This window comes from Cavia porcellus, unplaced genomic scaffold (genome assembly GCF_034190915.1).
Source record: "Cavia porcellus strain 051 isolate PalLab524CR breed Dunkin Hartley unplaced genomic scaffold, mCavPor4.1 scaffold_33, whole genome shotgun sequence".
Taxonomy (NCBI): Eukaryota; Metazoa; Chordata; class Mammalia; order Rodentia; family Caviidae; genus Cavia; species Cavia porcellus.
In genome coordinates, this window is record NW_026947516.1 from 13908680 (window position 1) to 13924857 (window position 16178).

General features: G+C 40.6%; 1 protein-coding gene across 8 annotated transcripts in view; it reads left to right on the forward strand.

Annotated features, from left to right (window-relative positions):
• Positions 1-16178, forward strand: part of Frmpd4 (FERM and PDZ domain containing 4) — a 938443-nt gene that overhangs the window by 913266 nt on the left and 8999 nt on the right. For all 8 annotated transcript variants that reach the window (XM_063243077.1, XM_063243081.1, XM_063243079.1 and 5 more), the window contains 5 exons: positions 3683-3819; positions 6829-6955; positions 9191-9280; positions 9867-10049; positions 12033-12171. In XM_063243077.1, the coding sequence (XP_063099147.1) occupies positions 3683-3819; positions 6829-6955; positions 9191-9280; positions 9867-10049; positions 12033-12171 (676 nt within the window). The remainder of the gene's footprint in view (positions 1-3682; positions 3820-6828; positions 6956-9190; positions 9281-9866; positions 10050-12032; positions 12172-16178) is intronic.

The following is a 16178-nucleotide window of genomic DNA, read 5'->3' on the forward strand; positions in this document are numbered from 1 at the left end:
TACTTCCGTTTCAACATCCCAAGCCCATTGTATTTATAAAAGAACAACCTGGTTGTATCTGTCTGGGGTGGGAGACCTCTTAAGGAGACAAAGGGCAGCTGCTAAACCCAGATCTGTACAAGGTGTGTGTGCGCTCCATTCCAATGCAAGACGTTCTTGCTTATTTGGAAGACATGTCTTTCTACCTGGAACTGGCTGCAAAACAGGAAAACCTGTCTGGAGATCTTGCCCAGGGACTTGCAGAAAAAGACTAATGATGTTTCCACTTTCCTACCTGCGGTGTTACTGTGAGTGGTGGAATAGCTACCCCTTCAAGGGGTAGCCAGATGGAGAAATGAATAGCCATATTTGGTAGGTGATAGAGACCAAAGTGAAGCTAATGTCATTTTAGATATCCTCCACTGAGAATAGGAAATGAACATTTCTTTGCCTCAATTCCCCTCCTTGGAAGTACCTGTATCACAGAATGTGTAATGTGTCTAAAATAACATTGGTCTCATACAAGTCAACTGGTCTACAAATGGTGTCTGTGCCTATATTAAAATATTATAAGATATTTAAAAGACGCAACGAAATTAGCCTAGAGAACAGAAGACCAAGCAAAAGCCATACATATCACTTTACAAAAACAAAATCAATTTAACTTAGCATGCTCCTAATGAGTACAGTCACCATTCACTAGATCAAGCATGACAAAGAAAACAGAGATTTCAATAGCTATATCTATTAATCTCCAGTTGCTAATGGCACATGAGGTTTTTTTTTTTACAGATTTTAGCATATATATTAACAGTAAAGTCTAATAATCCAGATTATTCTAGTTCATAATATTAGTGTTGGGTTATGCTGACATTTTCCTGCCCACTATGTATTAAGAAAAAGATTGTTACATCATTTAGTAAACAAGATTTGACCTAAGAGGTTCCAAAAGGTTTTCAAACACTTTAGCAATATTGGTTTCATTTTAAACATCTAATATGTAAATTATCAATGAAATCTTTGTAGGCCTAAAGTGGAACCCTCAAAGACCTCTGTCTTACAAAACAGTGATCACCGTTCATTTGTGGACTATATTTTAAGTAACATACTTGAAAGTAATAAAAACATGATTAATACATATATATATATATATATATATATATATATATCAGATTTCACAGTAATTCTCTGAAATGAGTCTAAACTAATTATATAATGTAATTAAGTGACTAATCCCCTTGTCAAGAAATTCACCCAAAAGTCTAGTTAAATACGGGTAAAACAGGGATGAAAAAAAAATGATCCTGGCCACAACTCTTAAGAGATGTAATAGAGATGACTCATCTTTATGAAGCATATTCTGTTTTATTAAACATCTTGACAGATGCAATGTAAGGAAATATCATGTTTGGAAATATCATGGCAACTTTGCAAGTTATTTGTTAACTCTCAAATTAAAGAGTGTGCCCATTTTTTGAGCAAGAAAACCTAGGCCTAAGATATCTGAAATATCATGTCCAAATTTGTTTGATTAACAGCTGACAGCGTCTATAGTCAAACCTGGGCTTTTGTCTCTAAGTGCTGTGTGAAAAGTCTCTGTTTTATGTCCAATATGCAAGAGCAGTCATTGAAGAAAGTGATTTCTTAAAATGGTTTTTCAAACACCAGATTCTTCAAGTACCTCAGCATGGTACTGTGACAAGTGTCTTTCCCATCCCTATCTCTCCTGGGACACTATAAAGTGACTCCAGATTGTTAACTCCTTGGAGCCCATAGGAACTAACCTGAGCCCTTGGAAAAGACTGGTAAGCGCAATACTAGCGAAATAAAAGTGTGACCTGCAATGGCTTTCCAAGCAGGGCCAATGAGGCTGCCCTGACTCCTGCCCCACGATAGGTCCACCTCCAACAGAGGCACCATACACTCCAGGAAGCATTAACGTTTCACAGGGCAATAGAGGCGAAAGCCATGTTAGGAATGCATGGGGAGGACAGTGTGAGACTGCTGTGTGCAGTGATATGGGAATACAAAGTGTGCATTGCACACGGTGCCAGCGTGGCTTGCATGAAGTACACCAGGTGTGCAGAAGCCACACAGCAGTATATGTTCCCATTTTAGTACAATCAATATATGAAGTAATTATGAATGTTCATCTCTTAAAAAGGAAGCAAACACACCCTGATTTAGGCTTCCATTTGAACTGTTCTCAGGACAAGGCAAAGAAGAAAAGAAGGGCAAAAGATAGGTTATCTCAGGAGTTGGGGATGTGGCTTAGTGGTAGAAGTCTTACCTTGTATGCACAGGCTCTGGGTTTGATCCCAGCACCACCAAAAAAATCTATTCTCTTAAGACCAGGGGTGGTGGCCCATGCCAGCATGCAGGAGGCTGAGGCAAGAGCATCTCTGTGAGTTTGAGGACAACCTGGGCTACAAAGTGAGTTCAACACTGGCCTGACCTGCATAGTGAAACCCTGTCTCAAAAAAGAAAAGAGATGTATCTGTGTCTTCTCACCCAAGAGCCCACTTTTCTCATAACAAAAGTAAATACAGATGCAGAGCACCCTGAAGGGATCCTGTTCTTTCCCCAACACTGAGTTCTTTGCTTTGCTCCCAGCACCAGTGAAAACACTCCCCTAAGACCAATGGCTTGTGGCCATACGGATTAACACATTGTAACACACTGTCATTCACTCTTTAATTTGATCCTCATAACACACCCTGTGGAGTTAGGTGTTTCCGTTTTACAGATGAACAATCATACACCACCAGATAGGAAATGACCCCCCACAGAGTTACACATTTGAGGTAGCAAGCAGGGCTGCAGGCATGAAAATGAATGGGGGATTTTAATAGCTGCCCTGGCAGTGTGGACCAATGCACTGCAATAAAGCACTTGCTTGTGAATCTCATTTAATCCTCAAACCACTCCAGTGAGGTAATTCATGTGAATCCCCACTGCACAGATGAATAAACTGAGGCCACAAAGGTTCAAAGAAATGGTACCTGTACAGGTAGCCACTGGCAAAGCCAGGACTGCAGATCAATGGGGTCTAAGTCCAGATCTTCCATATCCAATTAATTGCCTTTCTGATTCTGCCTCCCTGAAGTTTCTCTGAAAGGGAGGAGAATGTTTTTCTTGATGATGGTAGTTAATATGTAAGTGTGCTTACCACTTACCAGGTACGATTCCAAGGGCTTCACATTGTGGATTCATTTAACCATCCCCGCAATCCTGTAATTAGCACTATTACATGACTTACAGAAGGGGAAACTGAGGCACTGACAAGTAAGGAACTTGCCCAAGGTCATGCCCCCACCAATAAGAATAGACAAGTTTGGAACTAAGGATTGCAACTCCGATGGCCCGACTCCAAAAGCCACATTATGTATCAGAGCTTTGCCTGCGCTGCTGCAGCACCTGTGTTTGGAAATTTCATCCCTAAATTCCTAATTATTTTTACAAAGAGCTAAATATTTAAATAACAGCTTGTCGATGAATGTTAAATGTTTTGTGTGGTCTGTGTGTTTGTGCGTGCAATTAACCACTGTCTCGGTTCCAAGCAGCACGGTGGAAGCGTTTCCACATTTAGCCTCCTTGTCTTTGAAGTGAAGGTTGAAACACACAATCCTGTCACCTGTTCCTCTAAGCGGCACCGGGTGACCCATTCTCTAACGAGCTGCGCCCTCTGCTGGTGTCTTCGCAGAGTTGTAACGATGTCGTCCAGGAGCGCTTCGGGCCAGAGCTGAAATATGACATCGCCTTGCGGCTGGCCGCCTTACAGATGTACATCGCCACTGTCACCACCAAGCAGACACAGAAAATCTCCCTCAAGTACATCGAGTAAGTGCCAAATCTTGGCGCCATTTCGGAGACAGAGGACAGAGATGCTACTTCCTAACCACCCAAGCATATCTTTGATCTTTGTCTCTATTTCCAAATCTGTTCCTGCTTAAGGCGGGTCATTTGTTAACCGGAGGCAAAAGGTATGAATGTCACATTCCTTTATGGTGGAAGAGATCCATTTCGTACATAATCCATCTTTAGAAAATTGTGGTTAAAATGAGGGTTGCATCGAAAGTGAAGTGTTTGTTAAAATTCCTAAAGGGACTTGATTGCAAGCCAAACTTTGGAATCAGCACTTTTCAAATATTAACCTGTTAAGTTCTTACAACATGCAGGATCAGTTGTGCTGAAAAGCAAACTGACACTGCTCACTGGAGGGGGCAGGATTTGAACCCGAGCAGTGGGACGCCTAGTTTTGCCAGAGTTCTCTTGATGGGTTGAGGCACCTGTGTTTGGATTGTGTCTGCATAGTGTGAGGTCACTTTTAAGTGGTCAGAACCTGGTATTAAAAGGACTGTCACATTCAGGGAGCATGGTATCATAGTCAAGGACGGGCAGTATCTGGGAAGGACACTACACATAAACTAGGCTTGCTCAACGGCCTCTTGTTCAGAAGCTATGAATGCCCTCCCATGTTGAGCAGGTCATAGAACTCCCTCTATAGACCTCTTTGGCCATGAAAGAACCTCTTGCCTTAGAGAAAAGAGTCTGTTTCAACTTCAGTTCTGAGTCTGTCCTTCAAAAGGAGCTCTCTGTCTCCCAGCAGGTGATTCATTAGCTTAAAGCAACTACTCCTTCCTCCATCCCAGAAATGATTTATCTAAGAAAAAGGAAAACATGTTTCTGAGTTCATGGCCAGGCTGAGGTCACATATCCATGTAAGGTTAAAAGCCTTGGACAGCCCCCTCTCCATTCACCTGAAGTAATATGCAGAGTAATTACCATCACACATTTCAAAGAAGCTTGCTGATGCCTGCCCATGGCACACCAGGATGCCAGGTTTACACATGGGGCAGTGGAGAAATGTTAGCTTTTGTCCACAGGCACATGAGCTCATGTTGGGGAGGTCTGGAGCTTCCGTTTGCTGACTTCAGTGTCATTGTTCTGGCAACTCTGTTCACCTGTGAATGCCCAGGGACAAGTCCTTCAGGCGCATTTGAGTCTTGGTCCATGGATGCTAGATGATTTATCTTTTTTCCCTTGCCACACATGGTCAGTGACTGTAGTCTAAGAGAGACCCAGCTCACAAAAGAGGCCTGTCACTTAGCTAGACATATTCATACCTCCTCCCAATTCCCTTTTTGAAGTTCTTAGGGACAAATGGAACTGGCTACCATTCGAGAAGGTGGCTTGCACAGCCAGAGAGGATTTCCAGATAATTAAAATGAATTTCCTTTCCTACTCTCTGTATCCACATTTCCCCAGATTGAACATGGACTCAAAAGACTCTCAACAGCCAAATGTACATCTGTAATCCCAGCACCCTGGGAGGCTGGGGCAGGAGGATCCCAAGTTTGTGCCCACCCTAGGCAATTTAGCAATGTAAGAAGACCCTGTCTCAAAAGAAGTTTTTAAAAGGCTAGAAATATAGCTCTATACAAAGACCCTGAGTTTAATCCTCAGTCACACACACACACACACACACACACACACACACACACTTACACTTCAGATTTAAGTTACTTGACTAAGAATCTTGAAGAGCCTATATTAATGTCATTAATGAATTTCTTCCTTCACCTGATAGTACTTTATGTAGCATTCACATTAGGACTGTCAAAAGTACTAATATATGTAAATATAATCTTGACCATCGAGCAATTTGTAGTCTGATTATAAAAACAAGACATAAAGATTAACAGTAGTTATTTAAAATAATGATACAGGACTCAGGGTATGTATCATTGGTAAATCCCTTGCCTAGCATGCATGAGGCCCTGAGTTCAATCCCCAGTATTACCATACATATGTACACACATCCATGCATACAAACATAAAATATACAAGTGGAACTAAAAGGCCACCCATAGAATTGCCAAATAATGGGTAAAGACAGGTGCAAGTTAAGGAGAAAGGGGGAAAAAAAAAACATGTGACCATAAAAATAACATCTTTATTAAAGAACATGGATGGTTAGATGGGGTAAGACTGTATTCTTACTCTTCTTTAGAGAGGACCTGGGGAAGAAGAAATAACTAGAATGTTCTGAAGGCCTCAGGATAGATTCCCTAAAGTTTAAATGGAACTGTCGTAGGAAAGAGTGATAGTCATTGCTGGGGAAATGAGCTCTTGGCAAAAATATATTAACTCTGGTGCATTTGTCACTTTTGCTTCTTATATATCCATTGTCATGAATGATGTTCACATCACCCTGCCAGGTGGGCTTACTTGTGCATCATGAGCTAACACCCACCAAGAAATATTATTGGAAGGAGTTTGACAGACATGCAATGACAAATTGGCTGGGACAGAAGAGCACTGGGTATTGCTAGTAGAATGGCTGCTGGTGGGCAGACAGGACAGAGAAGATAGTTTAGGCACATGACGAAACTACACTCATCCTTCTAAGAAAAGAAAATGAAACAGGACACAGGAAGACAAGGAAGTAAAAGAATGGGAATAAAGGGATGAAAATAAAATGATGTTGGAAATATAAACTTAGATACCAGAATGTATTTAAAAAACTCAGAAGTGGGTTAAAAAGATTTCTTCTATTTCCTGTGGTCCTTTTATGCCTTTTTAGAACTATTTTTGGAGAGTGAGGAACGTGGTTTTTGTTTGTGTGTTTGTTTGTTGTTGTTGATTTGTAATGCAGATATAGGATCTAATGATCAAATAGTATATTTCCTGGGTGAAAATTAAAAGTTGCTTCCCTGACTGGTCACTTATCTCCATTTCCTGCCTTACCAGCAATTCATTTCTTCCAATAAACATCACAGCGCCATTTTGTCTTAGATAATTCATCATCACAAGAATGTGAAATTAGAGATCTTCTTTCCATTGCAGGAAAGAATGGGGTTTAGAGACTTTCCTTCCCTCTGCTGTGCTGCAAAGCATGAAGGAGAAGAACATCAAGAAAGCACTTTCACACCTTGTCAAAGCAAATCAAAACTTGGTACCACCGGGTAAAAAGGTATCACATTTGCATTTTAATAGAAAATAGATTTTTAAATGTTTAAAATTAGCCCGTGAATAAAATACTTCGCACCATATTTTCAGAAGGCAGTAACATTGTATAACTTGTAAGAACTATTAACATATGGCTAAGTCTAATGAAAACCAAGTATTCTTGTGGACACTTGTTTCTTTCTCACAAGTCGTAGACTGCTCCTTATCGTATGGTATGGGTGTGGTCACGTGCCCACAGCAGAACCTTGTGTGGCTCCTGAGACTTCATGATTAGAGGGTAGAATTGCAAGATAATTCTATATTTCCCTTGCATTCTTGCTTACCACTTAGACTATCTTACATGCCCAACAGCTAGCAAGGAACCCTGCAGGCCAGATGCTTTGTTAATTAAACCAAGATTTCTGTAATGTGTCACTTTTGCCATTTGGTAACAGATCCTTCTTTGCTGATGGCCTTGGGAGCTCCCCTGGGCATTGTAGTGATATATAGCATCACTTCTGGTCTTTACCTAACAGAGGCTAGTAGCACCCTTCCCCTAAATATGATAAATGAAAATGTCTCCAGACATTGCCAAATGTTCCCTAGGGTACAAAATCACCCCAAGTGACAACTATTAGATTAAATCCTACTTGGGGAAGGAAGATAAAATTATTTCTGTCACTCAGTGTCACCATTGAAATCTGTTTTTGTTTTCATTAAGTACACAAAGAAAATTTCAAAATATACAGTTTGTCAGAAAAGAAAGGTATAATCTATACATGATAAGAAGCAAAAGAGTCCAGTAACCCAAAGGCTTAAATTACTGGGACTATACAGTAGGAAGCAGTCTAAAATCCCAAGAACATTTTCCAAATGATATTGGCTATAGAAACTTATGTGAGTGTGATTCATAAAAGTCACTCTCCACATGGAGAGACTTTAGGTCTTAGTATCAGGTTTGAAGTCAAAGTTAATGGCTGATGCACTTACTCCTATTCCTCCCTCACCTCATAACTTTTTAAAAATATAAATGGGCTAAACCCATTCTTAGCTATGTGCAAAGTACTTCCCCCCAATTGATGTTTTTAAAATTTCAATCAGATTTGCCCAAAGCTAATTTCTATTAATTAACTTAATGTGATTTTTTTTCCAAGCCTGGCCCAATGGTCTGGTAGTACTTTGGTAACTAGTATTGGTTCTATCTTTCTAAATTCTATCATCTTTCTTTCTATCTATCTGTCTATCTATCTATCTATCTATCTATCTATCACTATCCTCCTATAAGGCCACTTCTCCTAGTCAAGAGTGCTGCTTGCTTTCAACACAATTTGCAAATTATTCTTTGAAAGAAGTAAGCTGAACAAATGGTGCTAAATAACAATTATGTTAAGGGCAGTCCCCTCAGGTCTGGTTAACAAATGAATTGGCAAGCCCTGAGTGATTAGAAGCAGAAATTTTTAGTCATTGCAACTTAATGGTAATCTGTACCTTGTTGGAAAATTTCACCTTTAATAAATATTCCTGCCACATTCGGTATGAAACATGGACATGTTTTTAATCAGATACCATTCTTTAAGCGATGTGGGAGCCTACTCTGTTAAGTCTTTATAAAGATTAATTTTGTCTGTATGAAATTTCATTTGTAATTCATTCATGAAACAACAGATTCTCTGAGTGGAAAAAAAAAAGCCAGGACTTGCTGTTCAAACATTTCCATAATGGTTTGAGCTCAGAAAGTTCATTTTTCCCTGAAAACTTGCAAAGGCTGGAAGAAGCTTGAGAGAGGCAGTGAAGAAGCCTCTGCATGGATTTCAGGTGTGTGCTCAAAGCAGCTCCCTCACGCCCCCATGCAAGTGGACTCCTGCTGTGGGAGACTGCGCACCCAACCCACCTTTGTTCCACAATCAGAAAGCACCACTCACTTCTTGAAACGTTCCAATGGGCAGATGTTTTCATGATCCATTTTATCAGTTTGTTCACATTTATCCAGTCCCCTGGCCTACAGATCTGTGCTTGTGAGTGCCCCCATATTTCTTCCAGTTTAGGTAAGCTAATGAATCATGCTGTCACACTGCTATCCATCATCAGGAAACCAAATATGTAGCTATTTCCTTCCCTTGCCGATAGAGAGTCTAATGCATCTTCCACCTCCCCAGTATAAAGTTGTCCTTTCAACTTGCCTTTGTGGCCAGCTGGTCTCCAGCTGGAAGGGAGTCACACCCAAAAGAGTCAACACTTAAGCTTTTCTTTCTCTCCTCAGCTCTCTGCACTTCAGGCCAAGGTCCACTATCTCAAGTTCCTCAGCGACCTGCGACTCTATGGGGGCCGTGTGTTCAAGGCAACGTTAGTGGTAATTTCTTTTCCCTTGCTCTTTTGCAGAAGCCACGGGGGTCTCCTCAGTATCACCGTTTTGAAAGAGCTGGTTCTGACAACCAAATGCCATCACCTGTGAATGTTTTCCAGCCTTCATTTTAATCAGCTTCACCACAGCCTGAAAATGGCTGAAGAAATGTTAAGCTAGATAAGGCCAAGTGCAGACTGCCCTAGGAAAGGAAATGTGAAGCAACAAGAGTACCAGGGGATTCTAATAATGGCTGCCTTGTCAGTCACTGAGCTAGAAGTTGCTTTTGTGCAAGACGGGTGAGAGAGACAGACAGACAGACAGAGACAGAGAGAGCCACAAACTTACTTTGTAAAAGCTCCTTATGGCTATGAATACATTGTATTATAACATTTGCTTTGTGCATTGTTCATAATTTATCAGCTCCTCAATGTAATCATGTATCTGGTTCTTCCAATTGGATGATTTAGTACAATGTGACCCAGAAAATCTTTCTAAAGGCAATGGAATCATAAAAACAGGCTCTCAGGCTCGACTTTGCATGGTGCTCCACAAGTCTGGGTTTAAAAACACTTTGTCAACATCTCTTTCCCAGCAGGCAGAAAAACGCTCAGAAGTGACTCTTCTAGTTGGGCCCCGGTATGGCATAAGCCATGTCATAAACACCAAAACCAACCTGGTGGCTCTTTTAGCTGACTTCAGCCATGTCAACAGGATCGAAATGTTTACTGAAGAGGAGAATTTGGTGAGGGTGGAACTCCACGTACTAGATGTGAAGGTAAGCCTTTCAGATGCTCACCTTTGCAGGCCTTTGTTTGAACAGCCTGTTTCTGCTGAAACTGTTAGTATTTACAGAGCAGGCAAAAGTTAATGTGTGCAGAGACTTGAGGATACCATGCAGTGCAGGAAAATTTTACTAATTCCACCAGGTTCCTTGCTCGATAGCTGCATGATTTGGGAACAAGCTGCTGTACTTCTCTGGGTTCAGTTTCTTCCTCATGAGAAAGCAAGCCACATCATATCCAGGTCCCTTCTGAGTTTAGAATTCTGAGTCATAGGGAGTAGGGAGCATTCTTCCCAACTAACTTTCTAGAATCTATGACTCATTTAGAGAGTGAGGTTTTTTTTTTCCTCCAACTTTCTTTAGATTTCCCAATCTCTTTAGTTAGATTGGGTCCATATGTGGTTATTCTTTTGGAAAATCTAGATATTTTACTTAGTAGCAATTGGTACGGACTAAATATCTGGCCCCTGGGTATGTCCTGGCTGTTCCATTTAAAACAGCGATCTGAGATTATCCTCAAATGGCTAAGCACAACTCCCAAAATAGAAATTGACAGAAATAGTACAGACCTCCCAACCCCCACTTCTTTTCTTAGTAAAGATGAGTCATTGGATTTGAGCTATGTTGATATATATGATGATTTAATGGAGAAAATACAGGAGACCTGAAAGGCAACTGTGCCTCCACCAACCAGGAGGAGTATACTAGTCAGATAGGACCCAGCCCTGCATCCACTCCCACCGGGGTGGTGTGGGAGAAGTGAACTAAGAGTAACTGAGACTGTGGGCAAGGGTTTTTGCAAAGCAAATCAGAACAGGATGAAATAGATGATCAAGAAAGGGAGAGCAAATAATCTGATTTAGTTGTGGCCTGTGGGATTCCATGAGCCAAATGAAGGAGACTGCAGTTGACTTCAAAGGAAAACTCAAAAGTGTACATAGACTTGGAGTGCCTATCCTAGCCTTCGATCAAGGATGCTGACAGAAATAGTTCCATCATAGGAAAAGGGTAGAAGAAAGCATGAACTGGATGTAGCTGTAGCCATTACAGCACTAATACCAGTGATATGAATCCCGAGCAGGAGTGAGTGATGAGACCCACTCGCAAGACTAAGAGTCTCCTGCCTATTGAATATGAGAGCTGGTTGGGAGGCTGAGGAGAGACCTTATTTGAAGTGGAAAGAAGGAACTTTAGATGGAAAGTTCTTTGCCACCAAAGAGGGACATCAAACCTGGCCAGTGTCCTACTCCTGGAAGTGGAAATAGAGACATTGTCTCACTGTCTTTGCCCCTTTTAGTGTCTGCTTTTTCCTGCTCCCTATTTGTCTCCTCTCTCTCTCTCTCTCTCTCTCTCTCTCTCTCTCTCTCTCTCTTTCAACAGAATGCAGCTTTCCTAACTCCCTGAGAAAAACTTCCTTCCCTATATTCCCAAGATACATATACAATAATATGACTTCAGGGCTTCCAGAAAATTCTAGCCCTTTTCCAACACTCAACTCTAGTTTACCTTCCTATAAAGTTATAGTTTCTTTTAGAAGCATGTCTTTGACATTTCTAATCCAGTCTTAGAAAAATTTTCCACTTGACTTTTACTTAACTTTAACACTAATTTTCACTGTGAGCCCCAAACTTAATCTTCCTGTGATTTTTCACATTGTGTGTTTGCTCCCAGTAATGAAAGTACCTTGTGACTTAACTTTTTAAAATGTTAATGATATGGGGGCAAAACCCAGTATTTTTTTGTTTTGATTTTAGTCTGATCGGGAAGAGATCTTTAGATCCTGGCTTTTTAAGACTCCTACATGTTTCTCAACGAAATGCTTTACCTCAAATTTTCTTGCCCTTTGTAGTTCTCCACTGGCATCTTTGTTCACTAACTTCTTTTGATTGTGTTTATAAGCATACAAGCAGCTGTTGACACTCAATAGTGGCTCCTAACAAAGGACAGCTTTAACCAAAACAACTTTTTTTCCTGCAGCCCATCACACTTCTGATGGAATCATCTGATGCCATGAACCTAGCCTGCCTAACTGCTGGGTACTACAGGCTTCTTGTCGATTCCAGGAGGTCTATATTTAACATGGCCAACAAGAAAAATGCAGGCACCCAGGACACAGGTATTTTCTTTCTAAAGAGGTACTGACCTCTTCACCACCACCACATTCAGTTCTCACCTAACAACAATAAGAAATATGCGCCTTAACAAGTTAAAATTTTACCCATATAAACCGTAATATCCAAATGAAACAGAAAAGCCTTCAAATTCTGAAGATATTGTTGAATTGTGAAAAATGAATTTGCCGATTTCCCATCATACTTGGCATGTCACTTGGAAATGTCGACCACTTCCTTCAAAGGCCATGATTTTATTATTTATGGCTATGTTTGTATTGACTTGCTATTACATAGGACATACAGAACTGATGACAGAATACCCAGCTAAAGATTATAAGATTATTGGCCAAGGTTAATGATGTCACCCATGTACTCTTTCTACCATTAGATCAATATTACCTAAGCAGCTGTACTTGTGATCTTATTGGTTGATCATAATTTTGACTCATGTTGTGCCTGCCTCATAATTTTGCTCTATAAAACTTCCTTTAAGAGGTGAGCTCTTTGGAAACCCATTTGAAACTCCTCCAGGCTCTCGAGACCTATTCCTGTTCCCTGTTCTCCCATTCGTGTTCCCCATTCCTTTTCTCCAATAAATTTTCCTACTATTAAAAAAAGATTATGAGCTTCTTGCTATAGGGCTGTGCCTTCCTTAAGATGTCCTAGGTCCAAATGGCTGGGCAGCCTCCTTCCTAAAGTCAAACTTAACCACGGTTAAGTGTTATGGTTTTACCAACAAGAAGAAGTGGGTATTTATCCAGCACTTGGACTTGGGAGATCTAGAAGAATGTTCTTCTGCATAGGCAGCCATCTTGAATCCATAATGGGAGCATCAAGATGGTAATGATAACAAATAATTCAATCTAGCCACTTGACAAGACACAGTCCCCACCCCCATGAGGAAAAGAATGGATGAAGATGTTAGATTGTTTTTTTTTTCCCTTCAGGGCTAGTAGTTTTCATTTGTTTAAGGACTTTTTTAATATTTGAGCATTTTCCCACATCTACAATGAGTGTGGGAAGTGTAAGTGTGGTTGATACCACCATTCAGTAGAAAGCCACTGTTCCATGAACAATGCTACTCAGGAATTCAATAATTACACTCCTTTAAGAAGAAAGGGGATTCTTAAGAACAAATTCAGTGTCATTGAAAGAAAGAGAGAAGGTGAAAAAAGAAGACAGTTTTTAAACTGAGAAGAAAGCTTAAATCTTATTCTATAAATATATTGTATCAAGTTGATGCACACAGACTCACATAGTTTATGACAGTGGCTGGTTAAGTGGGAGCAATTATAGTTATAGACAAAAAAGACAGACAGACAGGGGAGGGAGGAAGGGGAGAGAGAGAGAGAGAGAGAGAGAGAGAGAGAGAGAGAGAGAGAGAGAAAGAGAATGCTAGAAGGCAACTTTGACTTTCCAGTCAGATAAATCTAAGATTTCAATTCATCCCCTCCTCCAGGTGCATGAGGTTTTAAGGTTTCTAAGTTTGGCTTTCTTCATTAGTATAAGGGATTGAAAGCTCAGTTTCCAGGGTAAATGTTAGAAACAAATCTATGCACAGCACCTACAACAATGCTCAGTACTTCTGTTAATAGTTGGCAGTGAAAAAAATTGATGAGAAAAATTGAGAGTAAAGTGGTAGAAATGCAGAAGGAAGAGAAAGGCAAAACAGGAGGCAAAGATGTTCCCCAAGGGATGCAGATGCTTGAAGGTAATTAGAGAACAGGACTGAACAAGGAGAAGATGCTAAGTAGACACATGGTTTGGTGGGGAACACTTTTATGACCACCTGTTTTCATTGAGAGGAGATTCAGAGCAATTCAGCAATGACCTTCGGAGTTCCAGAGAGCAGCGCAGCCATTTAACACAATCCTTTCACATTGGAAAGCCAGGCCTGGGCTTTTTATTTTCAAATCTTCAAGTTTATTTTGAAAATAAAACTTTTTCCCCGTGGGGTGTTAAAACTGTACCAGTACAAGCAGAAAAAGAAACCTGCCATCTTAAAATGGTTAGAGTAATAGGGGTCTCAGTTCTGTCCAAGTTGTAGTGATTGACAATGTAATATTTAGTAAAACTAAGAGGCAAACCTTAGTTAAAAATAAGTGTTATTATGGAGGTAGGCAGAGTGGAACTTTAGTCTCAGTTATCCCAGTTCCACAGCAAGCACGAAGGTGAAAGTATGTGCTCCAAATACCTGTCTCCACTCTGAAAGACAGTGGGGTGGACAGGGCGAAATAGAGCACACCCACTAAATGAACAGGAAGACCTCGGCTGCGCAGCAGTTTGGTTGTTAACTTCCTGTAATGGCTGCACACACGCTCTCCTCTTTAGAAACTGCCAAAATATCTCCTAAGGCATGAGAAATGTCAAAAGTAAAGTCCTCTAAGTCCAGTTCATGCCTAGTCCACTGGAGACTGAGCCACAGAACAGATCTCATTTTGCCCTCAAGATCCTTCTGCATATCCAGAATCATTCTAAGGAGCCAAGCAGCATAACCTCCTCAAAAGAAGCCAAAACTGAGCACATATTTTCTTTTCATCTCAAATTGAGACACAGTTTGGTCAAGATCTTTAATAAAGAACTCTAAGCCTCCATTCTCCACCCCCATCTTGAATATTTGCCTTCACTTTAAAAATCCCTCATACCATGTGTCTATAGATCTCTGAGCTTTAGCAAGGGTCTGGATAAGTTATCATTGACTTGTAGCCTCCCAGGCTATTCTGTTTTCTTGTTGTGCAAAGCCAGAAGTTGACAAACTAAAGCTAATGGACTGAATCTTATTCCTATTCATAAGGCTTATTGGACACTCTCTGGACTCCTTTCCTGGAACTACTGTACAGAATTACCACAAACTCAGAAGCTTAAAATAACAGAAATAGACTCTCTCCCAATTCTGGAGGCCAGAAGTCCAAAGTCAAGGAAAACATAGGGTTGTGCTCCATCCTAAGCATCTAACATTTTTTTTGGAAACAGGTTCTCTCTATGCAGTTCAGGCTGGCCTTGGGCTCACTTTGTAGCCTAGGCTGGTCTCGAACTCACAACGATCCTCCTGCCTCAGCCTCTGGAATTCTGGGATTACAAGCAAGAGCCACCACACCCAGCTGATCCTAAGCGCCTACAGGAAGGACCTTCCCTGCTTTTCCTGTTGTCAGGGGCTGTCAGCACTCTTGGCGGCTGATATGTCTCCAGCCTTTACTTTTGCCTCAACTCTGTGGACCCGTGTCTCCTTCTGCCTTTCTCTTGTCATTGAATTTAAAGTTCACACAGATAAGTCAGGGTGATCTCATCACAAGATCCATAACTGAATCAAGTCTGCACATTTTCCCCCAAATACAATCACATCTCCAATAGGAGTACACTCACAGAGGAGAAACATCTTTGGAGAACTATTATCCAGTCCACATACCCATTTGTTTATGGATCATATATGGCAACTTTCATGTTATAACAGCAGAGTTAAGTAGTCACTCTACTAAACTGACCCACAAAACTTAAAATATTCACTAGCTGGCCCACCTATTATGATAATATCTCTCAACCCCAGTCTAAACCTAAGCAGTACAACTCTATGGAACCACTGCCCCTCCTAAAATGAATCTACCTCTCGCACAGCTAACATATATATAGAACTCATCATGACCTAAATTCTTGTTAACAAAACAATGTTGAACTCTACAGAGTATACGAAGTATAAAGTTAGAGGTAAATATGGTCAGTGTTAACTCAGTGTCTTTCAAAATGATGCCATTTACTTGCTCTTTATGAAAATATGTGTTTTGTAAAATGGCACTGGACATTGTTTAACATTAAGTCCACTGTATAATTTGGGAGGAGCAAACCCCGCGTTGGTAAAACTGATTTTCTTTTCCGCATGTCTTGTACATCTGATGTCAGTATTATTCAAACTTGTGCCAGGGGACAATTTGAGGGAACAGATGGAAGAATGTTAGGGCCCTAAATTTTCTTCATAATGTTGCCTCCAGAATCCACAAAGCAATATTGACAGAAT